The sequence below is a fragment of the Silurus aristotelis genome (genome assembly GCF_946808225.1).
Source record: "Silurus aristotelis genome assembly, chromosome: 6".
Lineage (NCBI taxonomy): Eukaryota > Metazoa > Chordata > Actinopteri > Siluriformes > Siluridae > Silurus > Silurus aristotelis.
The window spans coordinates 11,513,143-11,532,524 of record NC_139579.1 but is presented as its reverse complement, the minus strand read 5'-3'; the positions used below and the strand labels follow the sequence as shown (position 1 = coordinate 11,532,524).

At 40.5% G+C, this 19,382-nt stretch overlaps 1 protein-coding gene across 2 annotated transcripts; it reads left to right on the top strand.

Moving 5' to 3' along the window:
• Positions 1–2,051: 2,051 nt before the first annotated feature.
• Positions 2,052–15,545, top strand: khdrbs1b (KH domain containing, RNA binding, signal transduction associated 1b). 2 transcript variants are annotated; one of them, XR_014533942.1, is made up of 11 exons: positions 2,099–2,434; positions 4,554–4,675; positions 5,988–6,104; positions 8,782–8,928; positions 9,352–9,479; positions 9,594–9,804; positions 9,899–9,966; positions 10,736–10,794; positions 11,060–11,256; positions 13,249–13,302; positions 15,256–15,545. XR_014533942.1 is itself a non-coding variant. In XM_083543365.1 (9 exons), exons 1-9 carry the CDS (start codon positions 2,341–2,343, stop codon positions 11,164–11,166), a joined length of 1,053 nt encoding a protein of 350 aa, XP_083399491.1. In that variant the 5' UTR covers positions 2,052–2,340; the 3' UTR covers positions 11,167–12,307. The 2 variants fall into 2 exon arrangements, 1 of the variants encoding a protein (XP_083399491.1); XM_083543365.1 differs by lacking the exons at positions 13,249–13,302; positions 15,256–15,545 and having other exon boundaries at positions 2,052–2,434; positions 11,060–12,307.
• Positions 15,546–19,382: the final 3,837 nt, after the last annotated feature.

Here is a 19,382-nt window from a genome sequence, read left to right as displayed (position 1 = left end):
TAATCCTTATCTCTGTAAAGCTTCTTTGGGACAATGTCCATTGTTATAAACACGCTACGATAAAATTTAATTGAATTAAATTAAAGAGCTCTATAGAAGGTCACTCAAGATCTTCCAGTTCAACTGATGTGAAGCATATCTACATGGCGATGGCTTCGTGAACAGGGGTATTGTCATGATGGAACAGGTTTGGGTCTCCTAGTTTAGGTGAAGGAAAAAAAATTACGTTTGGGGAAAAAAAGCTGGAAGAAGTGAGGTGTCCCACTACTTTTGTCCATGTATGGTATCATATACAGTGTATCATCACTTAGGCTCCAAAAATCTGAGTAGACATACTTAGTAAACCTACTAGAACATCCAACAGAAGAATGGAGGTTATAAATACAGCAAATGATGACTAAATGTGCACTGACAAAATACCAATCTTATGCTCGGGTGTCCATAAACATTTGTCCATAGATTATAGAATCGGTCGAACCGGAATATAACGTTATACAAGACGTGTATTTTGGGCAAAAAAATACAAAATATGAGGGCGGAGGTTTTTGCGAGAATGTATTTTTTATTTTATTTTTTGTAAATGTTCTTATGTAAGACTTGCTGACTTAACTTGCTCATCTTGTCCTTCGAGTTTCAAGTACACACACACACACACACACACACACACACGTTCCTGGGTGGCTGCAAGTCAAACAGCCTCAGGCAAGTTTAGAATAAAAATGTTTTTTCTCCCAAAGGTGTTTTTTTTCCCAGTTAGAAAACATATAGACGGAAAAAAAGAAAATTAAAGCGAGTTACGAATGTAAGGAAGAAGGGAAACGAGTTAAAAAAACGATTAGACGTGTTCATGCAGTCCGTGCTGACCTTGAAAGTGCAAATACGCACAGCGAAAAGAGAGACGAGCGAGAGAGAGAGAGAGAGAGAGAAAGAGCGAGAGAGAGAGAGAAAGGTGTGAAGGTGAAGAGCTAAGCAGGTGTGACAGCTCTGAAAGCTTTCACAGGACAAAAAGGTTTCTCATGCCTCCGAGCGGTGCTAAGCTGGGGCTGACCTCATCAGGCCTTGTACCTCCACCGGCGAGGAACTGTGTTCAAAGAGGATTGAGCACCTGTGCAGAAAATTGAGGCGGAGATTGGAAGCTTGTACATGCTTTCAAGTGCATTGTATTGTGCCTGCTTAATAATGGGAAATCATTCTCAAAAATGGTCAGTCAAATAGTATTAACATGTTTTCTGCACCAGGCAAATCACAGGACGTGTATAAGAGTCAAATCTCATGATCAGGTGCGAAATCCACGGTAATCGGAGCTTCCTGTTGTTGAACATTTGTACAGAAGGAGTCTCCAGTGCCAGAGCTCTGTAACGGTTATTTTTTCCGTACAGGAAACAGACTGAGGATTCACACATTTCGGTTTTCATATAAACAAAATAAGACAGTTGATAGCTGCTATTAATGTAAGTGATAACTGGGTCTGACTTGATCTGCCTGTCTGCCTATACTCATCTATCTATCTATCTATCTATCTGTCTGTCTGTCTGTCTGTCTGTCTGTCTGTCTGTCTGTCTGTCTGTCTGTCTATCTATCTATCTATCTATCTATCTATCTATCTATCTGGTTGGGATGTTTATGAAAGAACTTGCAGTGTTCAGTTTCGAAATGAACCCACTAGGGGGCAGCATATATTAAAATTTTTTTTCATGCGCTATTAAAATCTTATTTTGAGGATTTTTACGCATCCTCAAATAGAATCAAATTATTACACTTTTGCCTGAATGATGGAGGATTTCACAAAAAATAAACGCACCAATTTAGATAATATGGAACCCAAATGTGTGTTTTATTGTAGCTGAGAAGAGGGGGGTTGTAAAAAAATATATATAAAAAGGTGGAAGTGATTCGACGGAAATAAACGATCCGGTCGATATAATCACGTTTTTCTCGCAGATCACTGACTACAATTAAAACTTCCATTTTTATATTTAGAAGAAACTTTCATTTCGAGGGCAGGGTTTAGACGCTGGAAGAAGGGATGGGGTGGGAGGGGCATGTTGTGTGACATCACTTCCGCTCTCGGGGCGCCTTTTCGTCGCTCGCGCGCCGTTATTGTTCTTCCATTTCCGCACGCCGCGCACCGGACCTGCACGCTCCCGAATTCGAGCTGCTGCTGCTCTGCTGCGGAACCGCGTCGCCGCCCGTCGCACAAAGGACAAGTAGAGGAATAAAAAGAGTGGATCTGACGGATTTTATTTGTTTATCTTTCGCTTCTTGCACGAGGGTTTTGTATCGCTTTTGCTAACTTTATTGACGAACTCAACCCCCCCCCCCTCCTCCTCCTCCTCCAAAATGGAGAACGAGAACAAGTACCTCCCGCAGCTCCTGGCGGAAAGAGACAGTCTGGATTCATCCTTCATGCACGCCATGAAACTTTTATCAGCAGGTAAATTCATTCTTTCATTTCTCTTTAAAATGTATAAGTATGTACCTATATGTATGTTTAGTAGTTATAACTGTTGTTCCGCCCGTTTATATCCGTACGTGGTGGCTCTTTTGAAGGGGAAACAGCGGCCGTATCTCAAACCCCTTTGCACTTCATTGGTTAGGCGCACTACATAGGGTGCGAAATAATATCCTCGTGCGCCCTACACCCACAGCGCACCTTATGTGTCGTTTGGGCAGCGTCCTGAACAAACTTATTTAACCCAGTTAATGAGGGCTTGTGCTTGTTGGTCCTGAGTGGCTTTTGAGATGCCAAAAAACTATTTTTATATACATATATCATTTTTTTACCATGATAAATAATTAATAAATAAAATACTTTGTACTTTTTTTTGTCTCCAAAATGCAGTTTTCTGCTCTAAGTATCAGAGAAATGTTTTTAAATTATTACGTAATTATATCATAAATATATCGTGATAATGTTAGATATGTTTAAGTGGCTTAAAAAATAAATGTATATAATACTCCTTTCAATAAAGCGTTAACAAGCTCTATTGATTGGCTCGGTCCCACTTCGAGTGACGCTGCCTGCATAGGCGCCCTACGCTCCGCTTGAATATAACGCGGCGTCTGCGCACTACCTAGTGGGCCATTAATCCAATAGGTGAATTTATCTAATTACAATGATACTCATTGTTGCTTCATTAAGTGAGAGACTTGTCCTAGGAACACCTCCACCATGCTTCTACTCATTGTATCCAAGATGTTTAATGAAGAAAGGAGGAAACCAGAGAACACGAGAAACTCCATGCAGCTCTCCAGTTTGGAATTAAACCAGGCGGCTTGGAAGCTGTGAGGTGGCAGTGGTCATGTTTGCAGGGAATTGACCACTGTCTAGGCCATAGTATTAAAAACGACTCTGCGAAATGTCATGCAACCAGATCTTTAGAGCTTCATTAGTTCAGTAGACGGGTTAATCTTACCGATTAATGCATATAAACGAGCCTTAGGTGCCCAGGGGCCTTTTTTTGCGGGTTGAGAAAAAAACCCAGCTGTCTATCACAGTTTGGCTCTTATGAAAGTCTCTCAAATCCTTACAGATTCTCGCAGATCACATTCGAACACTTGGGTACCTGACTATAATTTACACACAGCGTGGACATCCGAGCGTTTTTGAACACGCACCCCGTGTGCTCTTATAATACCCCGGGCGGGAGTGTGATTAGAGCCTAATTTCCCTTTTAGTCTGGATTTTGTTTCTTTTCTTTTTCAGCTCCTACTCTTTGAGTTTCCCATGTAACAGGGGAAATGTTGGATTATCTCAGCTAGGGTTTTTTTTCCCCCCAAAAGGAAATGTCTGTCTTTTTTATTATTTTCCTCTGAATTGTCTACACCAGATGTTTTACATCAGCAGCCTACTGGGAGCGTTAGTGTGTATCTTCGAAGGCGTACAGCTCAGCATCTGGGTCTTCTCAGTAGTTGTCATGAGTGCAGACGTTGCACACCAAGGACTCAGGCGTGCTGGATATTCCGTATGGCCCAATAGCAGCTCGAAACCGGTGCTGGGAAGTGTTCTAATAGTGTGTAATAGAGCAAACGAGATACAGGCTGCACGACAAACCACTTCTGTTTTTCTTAGTCCACTAGGCAGACATTATGCATTCATTGTGGGTTGAAGTTTTCAGATCACACAAGGTCAGAGCAGCCACGTCGAGATGAGATATTTTGACACTCAGCCCCCCCTCCCCCTCCAGGTTGTTGTACATAAAGGCACAGCTGGAGATTTTCACCTGGAGCTGCACAGCTGCTTCCATCGACGTTTCATTTGTGTGTAAATGACTGCATTGTTCGCCCCTTTTTTGACCTTTGCCCTCTTGTCTGAAAGCTTTTTATTTCTTTAAAGGTCGGTGTAATTCTCTTCCTGATTGATCACTTTATTTATTTTTTTTTTTTTTCCGTTTAGCCTTGACTCTGCTTCCTGTCTCTTGCTGTCGTTGTCATTCTTTCTCTTTTCACATCTAATGCAAAGAACAATGTGCTGCCTTATTGGTAATAACCTTCACTGGCGTGGCTAAAATGAGAATCGTTTTCTCTCTCTTTTCCTTCTTTCTATTTTCCAGAAATCGAGAGGGTTCAGAAAGACGAGCCGGAAAAAGACAACGAAACCTACTTGGATCTCTTCACGGCGAAGAACATCAAGCTGAAGGAACGAGTCCTCATTCCAGTCAAACAGTACCCAAAGGTTGGTCTCGCAATTCGACAAGCGCCAATGCGTCTTCACGTGCAGTTCGTTCCGGTCGCATCGTCGGTTTGTTGCGGTGCATATTGGATATTCAGCTGGTCACGATTTACTATTTAAATTCAAAACGCACACCCAGGGACTGTGAATCTTATTATTCTTAGCCATTAGGGTGTAATAAAGGAGGCTGAACGAACAAGCAGTGAAGATTATGCATAGGATGAGTCGGTGCACGAAAGTGTATTTTTGATCAAAGATCAAAGACGGGCTTGTTTTTTTTTTTTTTTTTTTTCAGTTTCACCTTTAGACTGTAATACACTGAGAGATAAAGATCTGTTATTTCTTCCTCCATTAAAAAATAATCTTCCATACTGTTCCAGCACTGCTGCACCACGTAAGCTGTACAGTGCAGTTATGTCATGCACTACGTGAAAGGATTATATGTTTAAATAAAAAGAACAAAACATAAAGGATCTTATTTAGGGGGAAAAAATCTATCACTATTGGTTTTGTTCAGTAAAACCTTGAAGCCTTTTTTATTATTCGAGCCAACGATGTTATTAAACACAATCGCCGATTATTAAAAATAATTACCGGTTTACAGAAGCTGTTCAGCGTGCTGAAACATCCAATGTCCTGTTTATAACCCGATTACGAGTGAAAGAGCCTTTGGCGAAGCCGGCGTTTCCTCTGCTCGAACACGCTCGTGCTAACCCGGTGAAGGCCCCGTTTAATGAGCTGACTGCATTATTCTGGCTGGTTTCTGTTTTAACACGTCGAACGCTAATGCAGAACACAGGACTCTGACCCTTATTTGCAGCCTGGCCCTGAATCTTTTTTAGCCTTTAGTCATGCACTTGGAATTGCTCTTGTTTACTTTGTAAGGACGCAAGTAGGTCACTTTGGAGTCTTTATTGCTGTTCTTGCAAAGCCGATCTGCTTTTACTGCCCCAGTTTACTCTTTCCATGCAGAAGTTATGAAACGCTTACGTCGTCAAATCCCACCGTTCTGCAAAGCGAGAAATGGAATTGGGTTTCGGACAGGGCGAATACACACTCAGCTCCGCCTCCCGATTGCAGCCGTCTTTAAAATATATTATTTTCTTCAGTTTGAACCCCAAAAGCCACCGAGTGTTGCGAGTTTAGCTGTATAGCCCCCACCGGACTGTAATCGGCAGGTGGATCGCAAATCTATCTCGGGTTATTGAACAATACGTCCTTTGGAAACCATTTCAGCCTGCGAGACAGAACTTTCACTCACGTCCTGAATTTACTGTTTTAATCTCACCTGTTTCCTTTTTTTTTTTCCCTACAGTTTAACTTTGTTGGGAAGATACTTGGGCCTCAAGGGAACACCATTAAGAGACTGCAGGAGGAAACGGGTGCCAAGATTTCCGTTCTGGGCAAGGGGTCCATGAGAGACAAAGCGAAGGTAACAACACATTTGCTCACGGCGTTGCTCCGGTTTCACACTTACGCTAATGCATTTCCGTCTATTAGTACCTGCGTGGGATTTCTTTGCATTTAATATAATTAATACTTGAGCGAATCACTTAAAGGGTGCTGCATTTTTCTCACTTTACTCCTGATGGCATAAGTCAGGAACATTCGGGGAATCTGATCCTCGTCCTTTATTTCTACGCACAGGCGTTAAAATACACCTTGTATGAAGATATTTACAAAAAATGGTGCTCATCTAATGAATAGAGCGAAGCTGCTGCTGCTTAAGTGTGGAGTCACAAATTGGCGCTTTAAGTTGTATTTATTCTTTTGCTGATATTTAGATTCATATGAAGATGGATCAGGTGCCAGACAGTGCATATTTAATCTTATTCAACATTTTTTTCTTTTGTAGCTTTAACTGCAAAATAAACTCCACTGACCTGCTGAGTACTGATTTATTTTATGACCTTTTAGTACAAAGTCTTTTTGCTGTGCATTAGAGCTTTTCTTGCACTCCATTGACTGAACACATTAGTTGACGTTATTTACAGGCGACTTATTTTTGGATGTTGTGTAGGCCTGGATTAATTCAAGGGACTATCGTTTTTCCACCTCGGGTTTCTGATGGAACAAATGAGATTCTCTGTATGTTGGTTTTATTTATTTATTGTTGTGTGTGTGTGTGTGGTTTTCTTGTTATAATAATAATAATAATAATAATAATAATAAACCAAGCTTTAGACAGCAAGGCAACACGAAGTCGAACTACTGCTCTGATTTGTGCTGAGGCCTCATTAAGGCACTGAAGGGCGATCTATTTCCCAGACTGTGACTAGTTCCGGCTTCAGCTCAAGGCGCTACATGCATATAGAGGCCTGTAATTGACTAGATTAGGGCTTAATTGTGTCATTAGCCCAAACCCCGGCACCTCCACCACCTCCCGACCCCGCTCCACTTATTCTTTGTTTTAATGAGTTCATTACTCATTCGCTTCAAGTAAGGAGGACTCGCAGTGCTGGATTAAAGTGAATGATTGCCGTCAGTCGGAGCGATTCCTGTAACGTGTTATTGAGAACTTTGTTTCAATTAGCGTCCTATCAAATGCTACACTTTGAGTCCAAAATTCATGAGCATATGGAATGCAGATGCTGTTGCTCACTGGGTCCAGAATCGGGTGAAAAAAAACAAACGCTCCTATTCAAAATCACAACCGAGCATATGGAAACGTTCAGTTCTGACTGGCGAGGTTCGGCGTTTTCATGGCAACTGATCTCCTTGACAAAGTTTGCTCAAATTTTTTGAGACGCGGGGCATTTTCCGGACACCCAGCGTCCCGAGTCTTGCGAGAGCTGCAAAATGCATCTCCCAAGCATCGCAGTAAACCCATCTGATGAATGACTTGAATAATCTACTGCAATATTCCCGGATGTGCGTTCAGGCTTTTCCACTCGACACCTGCGGTTTAATGCCGTTCCTTATAATAATCACAGCAATTTGGGACGTTTTTTTTCTTCTTTCGTTTTTTCGGTCCTTGCCTTAGTGACTGGTGATTTAATAGTAATAGTGTGGGTTTGGACTGGGCAGGAAATGATGGACAAGCCAATCTGTGTCTCTTGTGTTTCTACCTATTTAGATTTTGTTTTATTCATTAGATTTTGCCTTATGGGGCTCTAATGTGCTTTTAATTTAGTTAGTTGGGTGGAAGAACTGGTGGTCATTAAGGTAGAAATCATGCTTCCCAAATGGGGCAGGGTGGAAATCTAACTGATGTGGCATCGTGCAACGTTATTCAGCTGAATTGTATAGCTGTATTTCTGGGAATTTAATATTTTGTTGGTAGATTTCCCAGTGATAATTCATTCCTCTGTCTGTTTGATTGTGGTTTTGTATGGACTTTCAAAGCGAGCAGTTAAACAGCTTTGTATTGCCAAAGAGTCTATGCTTATATATGGTCTGCTGCCATTATTAGAGCGCCCTCTAGAGTTGAATCACTGGTGCCATGTGCAGTTTTTTTTTTTACGCCAGAGAGTGAGCGCAGCACGGAGAGCGCTATGTTTTAATATTTATCGGCAAGTACGATCCCACAGAGCTCTTGGTATCTGTAAAATCCACTTTTGGGTGATCTCTAGTATAGATGAGTGAGTATAAATCAATGGAGACAACAAACTGGATCAGGTTAAGTAAGTAAAAATGGATATATGTTGAGGTAATTGTTCATCCTTACTTGTGTGAATGAGAATACACTTTAGGTTTTCAGCTACACAATTTTGGTCATTAAAACTGTTTCTTTCGGCACTCGGCTGCATCATTTACCTTTAAAATGAGTGCTAATAAGTGATCCTTTAACAGCTGGTTCGTTTTAATTAAATCAGTCTCGGAACAATATGCGTGGGTAATTCACATGGGTGACTGTAAACACAATAAACAAGGCTTCCGGAAAAATGTAATCGAGGACTCTGCCTGACGTTTCGTCCTCCGTAAACCGAGGGAAGCCTACGAGCTCGCGTTTTTATTTCCCTCTCGGCAGATTTTAGAAGTACAGAGGCAGATGCTCTGCTCATTACATTTAGAAGCCTACGACTCCCCGTTGTTGCTAATTGGTTGAGGTTTGCAGCCTTTTTTTTCGAGCATAAGGTCTATTAAATGTTTCATTGTGTCCTTATCAGGAGGAGAGTTTGAGGAAAAGCGGCGAGCCCAAATACGCCCACCTGTCCATGGAGCTCCACGTATTTATCGAAGTATTCGCCCCGGCGCCTGAAGCGTACATGCGCATGGCCAACGCTATGGAGGAGGTTAAGAAGTTCCTCTTTCCTGTAAGTATCAATGGGGGGGGGGGAGTAACCAGATGGATTGTTTATTAGAGCCAAATGGGTTGATGAACCACTGTGTTAAATTAGAGCTTTGTTTGTGTTACCTGTGACTGCAGATTAATGCTTCACTCTTCTGGATTGATTGCTCTGTTCAGGGTTTCTGCAGGGTCTTAAAAAGTCTGAAATGTAAAGATACTTGGCTTTAAAAATAAAAAAATAAACGTGTTTGTGTTATTGATGCTGTGATGTAGGTCTGAAATTTGATCCATAATCTTAAAAAGTAAAAAATTCTACTTGGTGAAACCTGCAGAAACCCTGACGTATGCTACGGCATCTAAGATTTGTGCTAATGCTTAATAGCCGAGCTCAGCTTGTTTTGGAATGCAATTCGTTAAACCTCTTTTCCATGTGACTTTTGCTCTCTAGGACATGATGGACGAAATTTGCCAGGAGCAGTTCATGGAGATGGGATATCTGAATGGCAGCCACGAACACGCCGTCCGTGGCAGAGGAGGCCCAATGGCCCGGGGGCGTGGAGGACCCCCTCCACCTAGGTATGTCACACATTGCGTTCACTTCTATTAACAATCATCTACTACACCTTCATACGCCACAACGTAGAAGTTATTTATTCATTTATTTTTCTTGTATCTGATTCGATGGTTCAGGGGTCGAGGCATGGCACTGATGCGCGGCGGTGTTCCGCGTGGCGGTCCAGCCAGAGGTGGGGCGGTCAGAGGGGCTCCAGCAGGACGTGGAGGACCACCGGCTCAGGCTGTCAGAGGGGCGGCTGCCACGAGAGCTCGCGCTCCTGCCCCTGGAACGCAGCGGATGCCTCCTCCACCGCGCCCTCCTGCCCAGGAGCCTTACGAAGACTACGTAAGCACAAACACATTCTGATTACATTTGTCATGCTATTTAAATAGAACAGAGAATATCATCTTACTGACACCCCTTCTTCTGTTTTCCTCAGTCTTACGACGAAGCCTACACAGAGTCGGCTTACGAAGCCTACGACAGCTATTACAGTCAGCCACCGGCGTGAGTTGAAGCACCGTTGTTTCGTTGTTAGTAACAGGTCATCATAGTTCAGCTCCGGTTTTGGACTCGTAGTTGAGAGATTAGGACACTGTGTTTGCTGGATACACACTGACCCGCTTGGATCTCACTTTACCCACGGTTACGTTCCTGATTCGGCTCCCGCTGAGCTTTTTGATAATTCACTGGATCAGGTGCCAAAACATTTTGCTCACTGTGAGCTTGAACTAGAGCCATGTGCGGAATTGTTTTCTTAACCCCGTTCCTGCTGAATTTCTCACCATTACCAGCCCTGCTCTCGGGCTTCAGAAACTCTATTATAAACAGTTAAACAAAACATTACAGCTAACTGGATCTGTGGGATGGCGGGACTCGCGCTATATTAGTTTGGCTGCCCACTCCTGTCTGCGGCAAAAGGAAAACCACCCACTCCCGCGAGATTTGCGTTGGGTCCCGTGGGATCCCAATGCACCCCACTAGCTTCAATGAGTGTACCAGGGCACAATTCTGTACGGGACCATTACAGGCTTTAGTTATAGAATTTACTGTTCACTTATTGTACCTTAAACTCGTATCTACAAACTTAAACTGTACCTTAAACTCAAATCCAGCTCCTCCTTCCCCCGAATCGGTAGTATTATAACACATGGAATAAAAAAATTTCTCCCTATTGGCAGGAAGTAGGAACGGAACACTTCGGGCACAAGCTCAGTTTCATTTTCTCGTGAAAGCTGCAAGATGAAGAAAGATTGATTATTGTTTTTACTTGCAGAGAACCAGAGTATTATGACTATGGACACGGAGAAACGCAGGAAGGATACGAGAATTATGGTAGGCATTAAAAATCCTGGTGCGTTCCCAAAACACACTTGGCATTTGCTTTGTGTTAAAGTCATGATTGGAACTTTTTAGATAAATGTGCCTTTTATTAAGAGAATTATGTTGGTGATATTTAATATAATAGTAGTGATTTAATAACCCTGTGGTTAATTGTTGCTAGTGGTGATTGAGTTAGATTTTTATTAATGTATTGGTGTATCAGGATACGGCCTTATTTATTTCGCCCGTCTGTGTGTTCGCATGATCGCCTTCATAGGTCAAGATGACTGGAACGGAACGCAGCGTACGCCCACCGCTGGGAAAGTGGTTGCTCAGAGACAAACGAAGGGAGCGTACAGGGAACATCCGTATGGACGATACTGAACTCTAACCAAGCACAACGTCACCACCCATAATGTCCCATCATGACGACTGTCTCCCACGGCAGCTCGCTCTTTAAGCAACCCGACAAAAGTAATTGTCTGCCTTTCCGTTTCCGCATTTCTGCTCTGGACATTTTATTTTATTTTTTTCTTTTAAAGGAAACCTGAAAAAAGTCAACTGAACGCATCGGGACTCGATCGAAAGATCAAGACAGTTTGGGGGGTGGAGGTTTAGGTATTTAAAAACAGCCTGTTCTTATTTTTCAGTTTTATACTCTTCTGCTTTAATCTCTGCTTTTTTGCATTGTTTAAAAAAAATTTTCCTCTTCTTTTTTTTTTTTTTTTTTTTTTTTTTGTCCTCTTTGCTTTGGTATAATATTTAAACTGATGAGAGAAAGCCTGACTTGTTGATGAGTTGCAGATTCCCAATAGGCTACATTTCAAAATTCTGCTCAATAGTAGGAGATCAAAAAGCCATTAAACCAAATCAATTATGTAACACATAATGTAAAGGATCGTTTAATTAAGGAAAGGAAAAAAAACCCCACTCTCTAATGACATTGACACCAATTGATAATTTGTTTTAAATAGTCTTAAAAGATGTACGTTTAGATTTAGGCTTTAATATATTTTTTTTACATGCTATTTTAGAGTTTTGAAATATAGCCCTAATAGACACTGTTGAGATGGACTGTCCTCAAATCCTTAATTTGTTTAAAATAAGTAATGCCTCTTCAAAAGAAAAAATCTGTTCTGTAAAACTGCTAATTGTGTTTGGATAATTGTGTTCAAAGAGATAAAATAAGTCTTTTTTTTTTTTTTTTATCGATATAATACACTGTTATTTAAAATGCATGCTCAAACTGTTTAAGAAGGATTGGGACAACAATCTCTACAAGGGTCATCTCTTTCTAATGTAAAGGGATCCTGCAGCTAAATCCGAATTTCTTTGTACATACTTTAAAAAAAAAGAGAAAAAAAGAAAAATACGCCCAAACTGTACTTATTGCCATCTAGTCTCTGTACGCTCTCCAGAAAATTTGCAGAATGCTACCTGTGTAAGCTTGCCTAAATAGGTAACTAAATCTGTCCAAAAATGTTTTGCAGCAATTGTCAATAAAGCCTAGATTGTTTTTTTTTTTTTTAATGAAACTTTTTAACCTGCTTTATTTTTCTGTTTCTGTCCTTATAAAAGCTGAACTGGCCTTTTAAATAACCTGATAACCTTTAAGTATATCAACTTTTTTTTCTTCTTCAAAACAGCTTAAATCTAAAAAATGGTGCATGTAGACTGGAGACGTAAACGGCACTAAAGGACTGTTCGGTGTTTCCTTTGTTAATAAAAAGCGCCATTTAATCTTTCTCTCTCTTTTTATACTTAAAAAGGAGCCTAGAGGTAAGACCCTGTGCCTTTTAAAATAACCCCGGATAGCTTCCTAATGTCTTTAGACAGCTAAGCATTCAGTGCTTGGGTATGTATAAAACTTTTCTTGAATGCCGTTTCATTCTTTTGGTCAATGTATTGATTAGTTTGAAATAACTTTTCTAGTTGAATAAAGTTTAGCTTTATTTATATATATTTACATATTTCTATTTGTCAAGTTTGAAGCTGCTTTTTCGTAATGAAAGTAATGACTGAGGAAAAGGATATGACTGCTTTAAACCTTCAGTGCAGCATTGTAAAGGTAGCTCTAACCCTTAAATTTGGATTCAGCCAGTGTGTTATGTCTCTTCTCTAAACGTGTAATGAATTAAACCTGTCAAAAACACCCAAAAAAAATCTTTAATAAAATTAACTGGAAGGGGATACAAATTAAAATTTTTAAAAATATTTTGGTCATTAGTGTTAGACATGTAATGCAACTCTGGCTAAACGTTTTCTGTACCAGTGTGTGGTGTTAAAGCTGCTGCTACTTTTTTCTTTTCGCATAATCGAAGTGTATGTAATTCCGATTGAAAGGAAGTCTCTTGGAAAAAGCTTGAGTTGCATGAACCTGTACATGTTTCTGTAGCTGCATGTGGTTCTTTTATACCAAAACCACTTTGTTTGATGGCGAGTTCAAAGTCTGTTCTCTTTTCGTAGGGAACTGTTCCTCCCCGGGATGGAATCAGGGTTTGCAGCTTTTTCCCCCAACAGGTTAGTGTTTGTTTTTTAAATTAGTCCTTGTTTTTTATTTCCATGGACACTGTTGCTTGTGCTGGAGATGTTTTTCCCACTTTCTAATCACCAGACCTTTGCTACAAAACTGACCACATGCAGTAATTTCTTACAAATTCTCTCGCAGAACTATTTGGCAAGGACCACATTTGCATCCGATTGGTTCATTTTATGATGCGATATCATTCGTTCACATCTCTTTCTTTCCTTTCTCAGTTTCTTTTGAATGAACTAGATAACTAGAGTCCAAACGAAGTGGCTTCTTCCGCCACAGGTGTTTGATGTCCACTTGCTCATTCATGCATTTATACGATCGTTGAGCTGCAACACGTTGCATAAAACCATGTAGGTTAAGACCTTCAGGTAATTTTTCATGCCAAACATCAGAATGATAGGGAGGTGATCTGTAACTTTTATAAATGGTTTTGTTTCTGGAAATTTTGAGTGTTTCAAAAATCTCCTTTCACACAGGAAAAAAGGTGCCTTTTATTGATTTCAAGTTTCCAGGAAAGATGTAGTGACTCGTTATTAGCAGAAAAGCATCTCGGCTTTCAGGAAAAGTCTTAACAATGAGAAATATTACCAAGACCTCATCAGGCTCCGCTACGGTCAAGAGATACAGTTAGATAGAAAGAAACATCACTCTCGCAACCCCACCCCACAGTCTTCAGCAATCAAGTTTGGGTGAATCATATGACTAGTGGAACCTAACGAGGTCTTGGAACCTAATACTGTCGTGGGTAGCCGATTGCTCAAGATGCTTTTCCGCTCAACATGGTTGTAAAGAGTGATTGTTGTTATCAGAGCTCCGTGTTGATTAGTTTCTGAATCACAGTGCGATGATCACTTTCCTCCCGTTCTGGTGATTAATGTGAACTAAAACGAAATGTTTTTATACATTGTTCTGCTGTTACACGATTGGCTTATTGGATAAGTGCATCAACGGGCAGGTTTTTCTATTAGTCAATCGACGTTTATAATGTGTGTATTAGGATTGAATTATTTGTCTAATGTAGAAGTATTCGTTTGTTTTTAATAAATATTTAAATGCAGTTAAGTCAAATGTTCTTGGGTAAACATTTAGTTATAAAAATCAGGGCCTGCCAAAAGTTTGGAAAAGTCTTCTAAATTGAGACACATGCATGCTCCTTTTGTCCTATGCAACAAACTCGGTCATGTAACGGTATCTTAATTTGAACAAACAAATATATAAATATACAAAGAATTACACACTTTATACACACTATCTGTTTAGCTGAAATACTTTGCCTCTTGTAAAACTCTCCAAAGATCCAATTCATCCCAGAGCAGTTCAGTAGGGTTTAGGCGAGATGACTGACTGGTCAGGCCTTTCCATGCAATATAGTATATAGAATAGAAGTATGGAATGGTTGCCATGTTGGTACCTTTCACCAATAACAAGTCTTCAATTTTCCCTGCTCTGAATCAACCCCAAACCATTAAGCTTCCACCTTCATGTTGGACTGCGGGGGTGAGGCAGTCTGCTAACATCTTCCCTCCTGTTTTCTGGCGTACTGAAGCTCTTCTGCTCGAGCCAAAGAATTCACTGGCCAAGTCTTGTGGCTTTTCTACGCTTTATTTTGTTTGTTGCTTTGAAACAGAATTAACTTGCATGTGTTTTAAAAAAACAAGATTAGGTGTTTCCAAACTTTTGACAGGCCCTTTATTACACTAATCGTGTTCTAATCCAATCTCGGGAGTTGACTAATGCTATTAAAGCCACATATATTTAAAAAAATTGGTTCCAGCACAGTCCCGGTGTCTGTGGGAAGAAATATTAGAACCACGTTTCTTTGCATTCTTGAGTTCCTGACTCGAATATCTGTGCTTATCCTCGTATTTGATCGTTTAAGTGTTTCACATTGCGGCATGTCCCGGGCACTGATTTGTTACCGATTTGATTTCCTGCAGGGGAAAGACCGATTTGCTGTAAAGAGGTGGTCTTGAATTTCAGCAGGCCGCTCTTTCGGGGCCGAAAGAAGTCTGAAAAGCGGCAGAGCGTCTCCAGGGTCAGAACCTTGACGTTCCTGCCGGACGCCTTTCAAGAACGAAGCCAGAAGCCCCGAGCGCTTGGAAAGTGCATCTGCGCAGCTTAAAAAAGGAAAGAAAAAAGGAAATCGATGCTCTCCTCGGCGCTGCTGCCAAAGCATGCGGGCAATGTATTGAGCCGGAGCGGAACGCGGCGTACGTGTCCTACAGCGAAACAATGTAGGACACGTTCTAACAAATGTAAGGTTTTTAATTGAATTTGCATGAAGATAATTGACTGGATTTTAACAAATAAAAAAAAAATTGCATTCAATTGATGTATTCTATTTGATCTTTTATAATTTTATCTTTTATTTAAAATTGTTTTTAAAAAGGTAAACTCTTCCAGTTTACCTATGTTGATTGCAAATGTCAAATCATTACTTTGTTGATTGCAAATGTCAAACTGTTAAAATTTGCTTGTCGTTAAAAAAAAAAAAAAAATTTTTTTTGCATTTCTTTCCCCGGACTGTACCAGAATTTAGAACCGATCCGTGTCTTAAAAACGGAGGTACGTACCAAACCGTAAACCCCTATATTGCCCTATTTGCTTTTCTAAAATATAAGTTATATAAAACAAAACCTGCTCTAAACCGGATACATTAAAAAAGAAAAAAAATATATACGTTTTCGTTCACGTTCGTGTTCAGTAGTTTCCAAAAATGTTGCTCTCCCACACCGAAACGTCTGAAAACGCTCACGTCACAAGCAAACCGTAAGACGCAGTGTAGTTTATTGGTGAATTGAACATGAACAATCCAATCTTTAAAGTTTAGAGTTTAGAAATGACTGATTCGCATTGCACTGTTCAGAATCACGTTTTAATTAAATGCTGTGCGTCTGAAGTGGTTTAGTATTAATTTGTAGGAGCTACAGAAGCTACAACCTTCTGGCAATTATTTTGTAAAAGTGTAAATCAGAGATTGTAACAATGTTTTATAGTTGGGAATGAAAATCATTATCTCAGATGTTAAATTTGGTCTTAAGTGAATATTTGAGTTTGGAACAGTGCAATTCTGAAATTAAAAAAGTGTAGGAACCCTGATAACCAGCCAATTGAGAATCTTGTATGAAAGTTATTGCAGGACATTTTTTTAATATATATATTTTATATTGTATATCTGTGTTCTACACCTTTGCTGATATTTTATGCCCCAGCTTAACCCTAACCCATAACCACAGTAGAAAAATGGCACGTATATCGGAGGATTTGTTTTCTTTTAAAGCTAAACTAGACCCATCAGCCTTTTTTCAGTCTCATGCTAGCTTCTCAGCTTGGATAGAAACCCAATTAGGCTTTTGGGAAGAATGCACTGCAGAGGTTATTGATCGTATTTATTTTTTTTCCCCTCTGCAAAAAGGTTCATTATTCAAACGTGTTACAGTCTCGAATGTTCAAGTATATCGTATTTCAGATTACAAGGACACCCGGGTGCTTTCGCTCCGGACTGCCACGAGTAGGTCTTCATTTCCACGCCGCAGTGCCACCGGGGGCCTGATGCTTCAGCGAGCCAGGATGATCCCATTCGCCTTTCGAGGAATTTCAAATACACAGCTGTGTGCGCCCGGCGTGACGAGCCGAGAATTGGGCTTTGGAGTTGAAACGCGTTACCCGGGGCGTTGTGAGTGTGAGCGAGCAGTCAAGCAGATTCTCAGAACATTCCCCCCCCCCCCCCCCCCCCTTCTTATCGAGACCATATTTCGAGCCAGATGGAAAAACCATGCTAGATGACTAAGCAGAGTTTCGTCGAACCAAAGCCGCAGTTTAATAACGCGTAGGGTTGAATCCAGGGTGCGCATTAGGACAGAGCTGTTTACGCTCTCCAGCTGCTCACCAAACCTGGACTGTTGAATTTTGCAGAGGGTGAAAAGACTTTTTCCAGATTTGGTGATGTTCTGTTTCCATTGTTGCTTGCTTTTTTTTTTTTTTTTTTTTTTTTTTTTTTTTTTTTTTAAATTTCAATTATTTTTTTTTTTTTGTGACAAAATGTGATGTTTTTATTTATTTTTGCTAATTCTTGTTTTCTGCACACTATTGTTAAAAAAAAAAAAAAAAAAAGAAGCTCAAACCAGCCAAGTTATTCTTTTATGCTCTTTATAATCAGCATTGTTTTTGTTTACACCATTCTGTGTAATCGCTACAGACTACAACTCTCAACCCGGCCCATCTGGTACCACAACCACCCGTCGTGTTAAATTGTACACTAAACCCCTTTATCTGTATGTGCACGATTATGTGCTGGAGGTCGACCGATTCATCGACAACTATCAATTAATTGCTGGAACTATCGCTAAAATCCATGCAGAGTTTTTCCGGGTTGCGTTATACAGTAGTCCAAGAGCGGCCTCTAGAGGCGACTCACTGACACCACGTGCTGTTTATTTGAAGTTTTTTTAAATATTGGATGTAACTTTATTTATTTGCAGTGTTACTTTTTGAATGCATCTCATTTTGCTCATTACTTCTTAAACTTATGAATATATTATTTATTTAACGCATTTCCATGAAAATGTTTTATTTTTGTAATAAAGTACTTGTACTATTTTACATGGAGTGTTATTTTTTGTTTTTTTTTTATCTAGCTGTTTATCAGAAAATCCACAAATCGCTAAACCTCGATAATGCACTATGCGCCTCCCTAGATATGATTAGCTGATTGCAGAACTACCCAGGTGTTTCTATCAAAATGGCCAGAATAGGTCCTATAGTTTTCCAAATGAAGAAAACTTTCTTTTCGGCTTCTCCCGTTAGGGGTCGGCACAGCGGATCCTCCGCACGTTTGATTTGGCACATGTTTTACGCTGGATGCCCTTCCTAACGCAACCCTCCCCAATTTATCCGGGCTTGGGACCGGCACTAAGAGTGGCTGGGGATGGTTCCCTGACCGGGAATCGAACCCGGGTCGCAGCGGTGGGAGCGCTGCATCTTAACCACTAGACCACCAGGGGACCTTTAGTTTTCCAAATGAAGACTTTCTATATTTTTCGAGAGCGAATTCTCTCTCCATGGCCATGTTCCATCTCAGCTGTTTATGTGGTTTATTGTTTTCCTGAATGTTCCAGCATTGTCTGTTGGTCTTCGTTTCTCACGAACATGTACACTCTTATGATGCTGTGTGTGTAATGAAAAAAATTTGCTTCGAGGCAGCATCGGTAACGCAGGCTTGCAGAGTCCAGTCGCCCCCAGGAGAACGGTGCTCAGAGCATGGACTTCGATTGAAAAATAGAGTGCCGTAAGCGTACTGTACCACGGGGTGCTTTTCGGAGGGAAAGCCTGCAGGCAAAGCATTGTTTGTTCATTTTCAACAAGTGTGTTTGTTTTTTAAAAACACCCGTCTCCAGTGTATTGTCATTAGAGATCAGGTATTGGTCGGTTATGCCAAGCATAAACAAATGAGAGTATTGCATTAGGCAAAGGCAAAAACTAGTTCACCTCTGTATTGGTTTTAATGCGACTGACTGACTGACTGACTCACAGTTGTAGCTGATTAGGGTTCAAATTCCAACATCACCAGGCTGCTTTTTTTGTGGGCCCTTAAACAAGACCCTAAACCCTCGCCCTATAAATGATCCTTATAAACATCTGGATGAGGGTGTCTCCCAAATTTTGTAAACGTACCTGAACACCTGTTCGCCTCCTAGTTTATGCAATTAGCCAATCATATGCTAGTACCAAAATTCAAATCATGAATTGAAATTTGTCCAGAGGCTACAGTGGACCCAAGCTGACTAAAAATCTAGCCATTACACACAAACTCTGATTGGTTGGTGTTCTAACGGTTTTCCGCTCATCATGGTTGGTTATTCGTGGCTTCCTATCTTTTCAAACTAGTGAAAATTCTCCTCTAGCTGCTCCTCCTTCCTGCATTTGACTAGTTTTTTTTTGTGTTTCGCACCACTTTGTGTAAACTCTACAGATTTCCCAAGCTCTTGTTTACGCCGAACGGTGTTCTTTATTGACGTGAGAAATGAGATGTCACCTGACCCGATTAAACCAATCCAATAAATAA